We start from the raw sequence: 9,988 nt of genomic DNA, 5'->3' as shown, positions 1-9,988 counted from the left end.
ACCCAAGAGTTGGGACCATTTATGACTACTTCTGTTTGAATAATGGAGTCAAATACACACTTGTAATATAATGCTAAAGGTGGTATTTGCTATTGGCTGATGTATTTAGTAACTTTATATGGTACAGGTGTTTATGCAATAACGTTTAGCCCCTGTCTGTTTCATAATGCCGAGCGAGTTCAGACCTGTCTGTGCTGATTAATGATAAACCCCGGCAGACATTTTATCTCTTCGCTGCTAACACAGAGCGCTAACGATAATCTTGACCACGGTATCATTCACACATGCGTTCCATCCCGAGCGCATCGAAAGTGAAGGATGCACGTCTGTATAACTGTTCTTTCTTTAATTGACACCATTTATTGCATCAAGGCATGATTGCATTTTCAAACAGCTTTTTAAAAAAGTACAAATGAAAATAACATGGTAAGATTAAACTGTCTGTATCAAACGCGATCAATATGATACAATGTGAAAAATCTGGCGTTTAAGAGTTGAATTTATGTATCTGCTCATCGCTTGTCACCACCCAAACCAGCAGTTATTATTATTAATAATTATTATTGTCCTACATAATATGAAATTCAGATTCGTTAAAACAAACCATACAAACAAAACCAAAAGACTTACACCAAAGTAATCAGTAGAGGACAAAAAGAAATCCATCACCCAGTGACAGAAGATGCAACTCTTAATGATCAACACAACAAATTCCACCAATGAACTGCATATTCCTTATCAACAAATTTGGCGAAATATAATCAACAAATGTCCAATTTTGTATATATATATATATGTGAAAAAACTAAAAAAGGATTACAGTGAAGCAAACAGATGTTATTGCAGTGTTGAGTTCATCGTTCATGAAGAAACCAACAGGGACAGCTACAGCATATATGCATCATACGTTATGGTCAGTAAACTTTAGAAAAACACCATTTTAATACCATAAAAAAAAAAGATTTAAAAGCTGACTCGCTTTCCTAAAACCGCTGCCTATCAAAGTGCATAATTTTCGATTTCATGACTCAATTTCAGGTCGGCTCCTTATTTTACTTTGCAATACATAACTGTAGTTGAACGGCAGACGTTTCTGCCCGGCTTCTCGCTATACACTTAAGTGAATATATATTAAATTGACTATATAAGAAAGTCATAAGTGACTGATTTCTAATCTGAAGACTATGAGTTTTTTTTAAAGTCACATCATCATCACAACACAGCTGGCGGTTGAGATGAATGATTTCACTGCATGTTAGTTAAAAAAATGTTAGATGCTAATGTAGCAAAATAGAATTCTGTGTATGGTCAGAGTCCCACTGTGACCGTGCTTGTATGTAGCGAGTGCTTTGAATGAGGGTATTTTAGCTTTTCCTTCATCGGCGTGCACAAATGGCTGAAGCTCCCAGTTCAGAACACATGAACACTTTCTCTTATAACCAACCTCTTCATATGTGAGCGCTAATATTTCCAAAAGTCCAACATAGAAGCAGCCGTTTGCTGACATGCATCCCACAAATGCACGACGTGACCCTTCATGGTCTGCATGAAACTTTAATTTGGTTTAATCAAAGTCACTCCGTCGTATTGTCATTTCGTTCTGCCCCATGCACCAGCTCTGCGTAGTGATACGCACCGCTTCCTGTGAATCACCTGACAGGAAGAAATCTGTCCCGGGACATAGTCCCTAATCATGTTACCCAACAAACTTCATAATGTCTTTTGTTTAGGGCATCACTTGTTAGCTGGGCTTGCAGCTCAAGTTCAAGATAAGTTCGACATGATCATGTTCGTATTGTCACAAAAACAGAGAGGAGATGTATCAAAAAATAAATTACAGATGCAGGATATTGCAGAATAATTGGAAGAAATGTGGGCGTAACCGTGCTGTGGCTCTCTCATCACTTTTATCCTTTTTAGGGGGGGAGCTGGACAAGCAAATGTTTGGATTATAGAGTCATTAGAGTTCGGGTCAAAGGTCACAGATAGGCTTCCACTCGCTCCCATGGCTGCATCTCCGTGAAGAAGCCATCGCACAGGCCGAAGCCCTGATCCAGAGAGAGAGGGATGGCCTGCGCCTCCTCTTTGATTTCCTCCCAGGGCTGCAGCATCGCCTCCTCTGGCGGCTCCGGGAACAGCGTGGCGGGCTCATCGAACTGCTGCAGGTGGTGTTGGCTCTGGAGCAGCTGATCCTGGTCAAGCTGCGGCGCAAGTTGCTGCCGCTGCGCATGCTGCGACAGCGGCACGTGGAGCTCCCCCAGGTTGGCCGCGCACTCCATCGCGGCGCCGCTCAAGTCCATGTAGCCGTAGGACTGGTGGTGGCTCAGATGCTGGCTCTGACCCAAGAGGTCGCCTGCCCCGCACCACCTCACTGCCGAATGCTGCCTCCCCTGCATGGAAACCTCCATATCGCACCCCAGGGAGCTCAGCGCCGTGTTGATGTCCAAATCATCGAAGTTGCTACAGTCCCCGCTCAGGACGTCGTCGAACACGGACGCCAGGTCAAAGTCCCCCCTCAGGATGTCTGCTTTGTGAGCCTCTGTCGCTAGCAGAGGAGACTCAGTCACCCTCATCACATGGTTGCTGATTTTCGAGGACAGGTGCTTCCGTTTGCCGCCCACACCTTGGTAAGGGCAGCCATTTTGGGTGCTGTGATAACCCTGATCCAGTTTGCTCTGTCTTTGTGTGCCGCCACTGCTGCTGTCGATGCCGTTGTACTGGTTAGCAGACATCCTCCTGCGTTTAAAGATGCCGTTGACAAACATGTCAGCATACTGAGGATCAATCTGCCAGAAGCCTCCTTTCCCCGGCTCGTCCTTCTGTCTGGGGACCTTCTTGAAACACTTGTTGAGGGACAAGTTGTGACGAATTGAGTTCTGTGACAGAGACAAAGATAAAAAAAAATTATATTTAACATGATCCCATTGGCTTTGAGCTAATTTGAGTCAGCCATGCACAAAGTAAAAATGCCAGTGAGACTAGAGGATATGAAAGGGGAGGGGGGGGGGGGGGTATTGTTGTTGTTTGTATAGGGAAGGCAAATGTACCTAATGAGGCTTTCTAGTAACAGGCAGCTCTGTGCATTTCAAACATGATCAGCTGTGCTTAGCTGCCATCTCTCTCAGGAGCCCTCATTAACAAACACACACACACACACACACACACACACACACACACACACACACACACACACACACACACACACACACACACACACACTAGAGTGCTCTCTTCATCACCATTCCCCTCAGACAAAAACCCTGTATGAGCACTCTCCTGGAAGATGGAAATTTCTTGCATTGAAAAAAACCCACTTGTCATGGAAATCATCAGGCGGAAATTACACACTCGTGTCTCTATAGGATAATAATCCAGGAGACATTAGACTTCTTTTCTTTAAGTTTTAACCTACTCTACATCTGGTATTTTGTTTTGTTTTCTCACGCTAATGGAAAAGGCCTCGTGCCCCGCAGGTCCACAGACGTGGTGTCTGATGGTGACACTGGAGTCAAATCCTCACCCTTCCCTCCCTCACCTCAACATTTATCGAACTCATCAATAATAGACGGACTGGTCCTGGTCTCGGTTACCTGCCAGCTGGGCTCCGCGTGTCTGTAGTAGCAGAAATTCGCCGTTATCCAGTTGTAGATGGTGGACAGAGTCACTTTGGGCTGCTTGCTGGCCTGCATGGCCATGCAAATGAGAGAGGCGTAGGAATAGGGCGGCTTGACTTTGGGGTTGCTTTTGTAGTCGACCTCCACCGGCGGGCTGGCCTGGATGGGGATCTGCGGGTACCCGGAGGTGGAGAGCGCGCAACTGGCGAACAACCGCGGCGCCGCGGTGGAGTCGCTGCCGGAGGTGACGGGGCTCCCGAGGTACAGAGGCATCCCGGTGGAGGCGGTGTCCCCGGCCGGAGGGCTGGACGGAGAGTCGGCGCCTCCCCTGGGGAAGCCGAGCCTCTTCAGGAAGAGGTGCTGCTGGGAGGACGGACAGCCCGGACCTGCCGCGCCGCTGGGTCGCTCCGGGTCCGCGCTGAGGATGGAGAAATTCTGGAGCCAGTGGAGGCTGGTGAGGCTGTCGTCCAGCGGGGCAGAGTCCGTCCCCGCGCCCTGATCCTCCGGGAAGACCGCCAGCCATTTCTCCTTAAACTTGTTGGCGATGTCGGGGCTCGTCAGGACCGGCATCCTGGCTTCGTGCGCGCGGCGAGGGGCTGAAGACGAGCACAGGATCCTCAGATCAGCATCTAAAGTTTTGTTTTATCTTCAGGCCAAAGGTGGGGGAAAAGTATAAAAACAAAAAAAAATGCTGTTAACTAAATAAATCCAAACCCTACCTCACACTCAGGTGCCACATAAATCAGCAGGCTAGTGCTTGGTCCAAATATCCAAAGCCAAGCAAATACGTTCGTGCCAGAGATGAACCAAATGGTGCGTAATTTCCCTACCTCCGGCAGCGTGTGTGGAGGAGATGCTCCGTGTGCACCTGTTGCAGTGAGTCCCTGCCTCTCTCTCCTCTCCGAGGACTCAGCGGCGCATCCAGTCTCTGCGCAACAAGTGCGGCGGGGGGAGGGCGAGGAGCATCCGACAGCAGCAGCCGCGCGTAATCTGCGGAGGAACTGGAATAGAACAAAACGCCACTCAGGACAGATCCATGTCGGACTCAGGCAAACCGGGCTGTTGCTCATCCACCCGAGCGTGTGTGTGTGTGTGTGTGTGTGTGTGAGGTGAAGACGTGAGAATGTGTGGAGGTTGTAAAATAAGTCGTTCTTAAAGCCCCAGAGACTTGCCCACCATCCCTTTAACCACCCGGGGGGAGCTCCGATTGGCTGCTTACCTCTGCCTCTCCAGGTCTCACTCACCAGAAGTCTCTCTCTCTCTCTCTCTCTCTCTCTCTCTCTCTCTCTCTCTCTCTCTCTCTCTCTCTCCTTAGAATTGTGCGTAATTGCGCATCTAAATGTTAAAGGCACGCAATAATTACTGCACCACACACACACAGTCGGGTCTCCATGACTTCAGAGGACATTACATTGATTCATAACCATAGTTACTTACTTAACCCTTACCCTAACTTTATCCTAAACCCATGCTAAACCTAACTTGAACCTAACCAATGCATTTACCTTAGAATTCACTGATACACATCATGGGGACTTGCTCTTTGTCCCCTCAGCAGGAGTAATACCTGGACCACACACACACACACACACACACACACACACACACACACACACACACACACACACACACACACACACACACACACACACAAACACGCGAGCGCACACACTCCCTTTAATCTCGTTTTGTTGGCCTGAAACGTGAACTCTGTAACACCACCCCTCCACCCTGGAGGCGCTGAAAAAGACGCGCCACACGTCCCGCTTGGAGCGCACTTGTTGCACCTGCAGAGGAGGGAAACAGTGCAGCCCATTTGAACTGATAAGCCAGTGTTTACCACGACCCCACAGTGTCGGGGTGGGTGTTATTGTTACCGTCCTCTAACGTGGAAAAAGGGCTAATGCTAATTGAATTCTTGAGCAACAGTTGCGAAGATTGATCCTCAGGTCGTTTCTCTGACTTCACCACAGGCAGAGTCATGCTGCTGTAAGAGCAGGGGGAGTAAGCACATTAATTGTGCGATCTAGTTTTAATAGACTGAGCATAATGGAGGTAGATGCATGCACTTTACACACACATACACACACATTGGATGATTAAAGTGAGAATCCGGCAGTGCTGGTGTCATGTTCTACACATGCTCTATGCAAACATTGCAGTTCCTGTGTATGCAAAAAGTCCATGGAAGCGCCAACGTGAATAATGTGGAAATACTTCCACACTGTGGATTGACACTGCACTGCAGCCACAGCAGAGGGGCTCAATCACACAAGGACAGGATGGTGAATATCCCTTGTATGTTTGTAGGTCTTCCACACTAGAGTTTCCAAACACAAACAGATGTCAGGGATCACCAGAGGATGTTAGGGATGCATTTTAATCACAAGACAGTCTCTGCTGATGAAGACTCGCCACAGGCTGTTCTGGCCTGGGTGTGAGGCCCTAACATCTCAGGTCCCAGTTGGGGTTCTAACCCCTAATCCAGAGCCATAGGCATGCAGCATTTTTCTTTAATGGTCTGGTGCTGGGCTTGTCCGTGGACTCCCAGCTCCTGGAGCAACCTGAACGTGGATGTTGCAGTACAGCCCCTGCAGCCCACCTCCACTCGCCAGACTATTGCTTTCCAGCCCTGTTGTTCTCCCACAGAGTGAATAAGTAACTGAATCAGGGAAACTGGTTTAATCACTTACCCGCTGTAAGAGGCAGTTTAGAGGCCCTGAAAAACCCGTTCTTAAACCAGTGATTGTTTCTTGCAGGGGTGCACTGGAGCAGACCATGATATTATTCACTGTGGCCTTTTCACCACACTGCATTAATATTAGGGATGTAACACACACACACATATCCCTGACAATGTTGTGAGCTATTTATATTTTCAGGGTAAATGTCATAGATCAGACGGCTTGGCCAGTCACATTAAAATGCAAACAGTACAATCAGCTCTCACTGTATATTCTGTGTGGTCATGGAGTGTGAGGACATAGTATTTATGAATATGTGAGAGGAGGCCTGGGCATATAAAGCACGAGGTTTTGTATTAGAATAAATTTATTTTTTATGTTACACACGTTTTTAATGATACACTACTCACAGGTAACAAACACAGAGAATGTTTCCCATGAAATCCTGTGTCTTGTGGTGAGTACAGGCAGCACAGGGGGTTTAGAAGATGCCAAATCAAACTATCCACACATTCAATATCTTTACTGCTTATCCATTGAGGGTCACGGGGGGAGCTAGAGCCAATCCCAGCTGGCATTGGGCGAGAGCTGGGGCTGCCCCTGGACAGGTCGCCAGTGTATCACAGGACCAACATCCAGAGACAAACAATCATCCACTGTCACATTCACACCTACAGTCAATTTAGAATCATCTGTTAACCCTAACCCAGATCTGCGACTGTGTGAGGAAGCGGGAAAAACCCACAACATGGGGACTTGCTCTTTGTCCCCTCAGCAGGAGTAATACCTGGACCACACACACACACACACACACACACACACACACACACACACACACACACACACACACACACACACACACACACACACACACACACACACACACACAAACACGCGAGCGCACACACTCCCTTTAATCTCGTTTTGTTGGCCTGAGAACATGCAAACTCAATACTTTATCTCTCCTGCACTCCTGAACTCTGCGTACAGAAACACTTTGCACAGGCGTTTTTTTACAGGAGCTGTAGCTCATATACATAAATGATGGTTCATAGGCCTGGGGATATTTCCAACAGTGTGCAGCACCGGCCATCCCTCTTCCTCCCCCAACACACATTTCATCAGTTCATCTGCCGAGGTCAAAGATGTGGAGTGCGGAGGCTGACGAGGGCTTCGGGTGTGTAGAGCCACCAGGAAGGATGAGAGGCCAAATCTTTACGCAGAGGAACCGGGGGGGATACACTGGGCATCACCAGCTGTTGCATCGTGTGCCGGAGGTTTGATTTTTTCTCTGAAACGTCTCCTGGTTTTGTTGAGGTTCCTGACAAAGCGTTTGCTGGTGAGGCGGGTAAATGTTTAAACAGCTGTTCCTATTGTTGCCAGGCTTTGCTCTGTCCCTTAACAGGAGCTGAGCACACATACAGTAAGGCTACAGTACATCTCATGGGCTGATACAACAGTATGTATCCATTTCTTGTTAATAGCACCGGTTACAAGGGGTTTTAGGTCAGAAAGCCCCAGAATTCATAGTGGATCATATCACTCCAGTTCTCATCCCTTAACACTGGCTCCTTGTCTGTCACAGAATTTACTTCAAAATTCTGCTATTGGTTTAAAAAGCACTGAAGGGTTTAGGGGAAATGTAATGTTTTAAGAAGGTCTCTGCAATGGAAATACATTTTGATGATATTTATGGTGAGAATTGTGTATTTTATTTTCATAACTTTCATTCAGTGAATCTATACGATCTTTAGTTTCTTAGTTGTAACTCTTTTAAATCCATGTTGAACATTTTCCTATTTGCCACTGTCTTGTATTAAATCAAATAATTATTAATTTCTTACTTTCACTCTTTTATATCATATTTTATCAATTTATCTGTTATTCTCTATGTAATTCTTTTAAAATATATTTTTGAAAGCCTTTTTGTATTGTCTTACAATTTGTTTAAGGTGCCTTTTAAGCACTTTTAATTGTTTTTTAAATGGACTAGTTATCTTATAGAAAACTAGTCCAAAAAAGGAATTCGTACAAAAAGTAAAATGCTTCTTTCTTCTTTCGTGATCATCATTTGTCGCCAGCTTCAAAGCATTAAACAACTTTAAAGAAAGTGAAGGCCAGGTCGCGTTAGGACAGAGAGGAGTCTCATGGTAAACACGCCGGTCGACAGAGGAGCTTCTATCTCCTCTAAAACATCTAGGATCCTAAAATAGATCAGCAGCAGCGCCTCATGATAAGTAGTGTGAATTGCTCTGACAGTCCCCAGACAATACACAGTCCCTCTGCAACCGCCCAGTCTCATAGAAACAAAACAAACCCTCTCTCCAGTTATGGCACATTGTGATTGGCATAGAATCGACAGGAGTGACACAGTTATTTTTAGACTTTCTAGTTTTATTTATTGATTGGTTTAGCAGGTAACAGTTTTTTTAATTTGTTGATTTACTCAACAGTACATCCACATCCATATGCATTTTGTAGTTATTCACAATCTGTTGTCCCTGAACACGAACAGAGGTTTTTCGAAGTCATCCTGACCTAGAAAAAGCATCAAATTGAAATCGTATATTTACTCATCATTTCATCTAAAAATCTAAAAGCTTCTGACCAAAAATGTTGCCACAACCAAAAATACGCAACAAAACAGAAGCAATGACATCAGCAGTCTAAGTGACCATAAATGACATCGCAGCTTTCGAACCACAATGTCAAAGGTCACATCAGAATATAAACATGGGGTGTGAACACTCCAGGTTTATCAGTTATATAGAAATATGATTTTATAACCGTGCGTGTAGATGACCTCAAATTCACCCACTGTTACACTGACTTATATTTTTTTTCAGGCACCGTCTTTCACCAGCAGGTGTCTCTGTTTCCCACCTTTCCTCCATCCTCTCACCCACTCGGCTACAAACGTGCCATTGATAAGAGAATGTTTACATTTCAATTACCCACAATTCAGAGCTGTATGTGAGGGCTCGTTTACACACAGCGTGCTTTGCTAATCCGAATGAATTAAAAAAAAAAGTGGGGGGGTTTATTATTTCTGTGTATTTTCAAAAAGGCCTTATAATAAGACAAGGGGGTATTTGAAGAATTCTGATCTGCTGTATTGGCCATTTATCCTCTTTTTTGTGTTAATTTTGATCATAGATTGACATTTAATTGCCATTTTAGTTTAAAACATTCATTATTATATGCTTATTAACTTCTACAATTTATAGTCACATGGCAGTTAATCATAAATATGTGTCCTGGTGGCCATGTAACTTTAAAATATTCTTTATTTTAACCTGGAGATTATATCTTACATGTTTGAAAGCAGCTTAACATTCTGGTTCATTGTGGCAAAATTGACATTTGTCTTCAATATCTAACAATGTGGAGGTGTATAGATTAGTTGGATATAAACTGAGTAACATTTGGATTATGCATCTTACTACTGATTCAGAATCTATATGTCATACCCTCTGACAATTGGTACCCATAAAGATATTGTCCCCAAAAGCTTTTCCTCTGAGCACATAGACAGAAGCACACATGCACATCGTGATGGTGGATCATGGATTGTGATCGGGTGGCAGCTGATTGTGGAATATGATAACAACTAGATAGCTTATACTGATTACCATTACAAATGTCACTACTGCTCCCTTCAACTCCATCAGACATTTTCTTTTGTCTAAA

General features: G+C 45.0%; 1 protein-coding gene across 1 annotated transcript; it reads right to left on the bottom strand.

The window, feature by feature from the left end:
- Nucleotides 1-344: 344 nt before the first annotated feature.
- On the bottom strand, nt 345-4,794 carry foxj1b (forkhead box J1b). Its single transcript, XM_034571175.1, has 3 exons — nt 4,445-4,794; nt 3,591-4,260; nt 345-2,876 (listed from the first exon to the last, which is right to left on the bottom strand). Exons 2-3 carry the CDS (start codon nt 4,182-4,184, stop codon nt 1,980-1,982), a joined length of 1,491 nt encoding a protein of 496 aa, XP_034427066.1. The 5' UTR covers nt 4,185-4,260; nt 4,445-4,794; the 3' UTR covers nt 345-1,979.
- Between the last annotated feature and the right edge of the window lie 5,194 nt (nt 4,795-9,988).

This window comes from Hippoglossus hippoglossus, chromosome 19, assembly GCF_009819705.1.
Source record: "Hippoglossus hippoglossus isolate fHipHip1 chromosome 19, fHipHip1.pri, whole genome shotgun sequence".
Lineage (NCBI taxonomy): Eukaryota > Metazoa > Chordata > Actinopteri > Pleuronectiformes > Pleuronectidae > Hippoglossus > Hippoglossus hippoglossus.
The sequence above is the reverse complement of the archived record's forward strand: the minus strand, read 5'-3'. Positions and strand labels throughout refer to the sequence as shown.

Bases quoted from the DNA above. Each gene is read 5' to 3' on its own strand.
- foxj1b (XM_034571175.1), bottom strand. From the start codon at position 4,184: ATGCCGGTCCTGACGAGCCCCGACATCGCCAACAAGTTTAAGGAGAAA. The intron at 2,877-3,590 runs GTAACCGAGACC...TCTCTGTCACAG, and splicing joins ACGCGGAGCCCAGCTGGCAG to AACTCAATTCGTCACAACTT.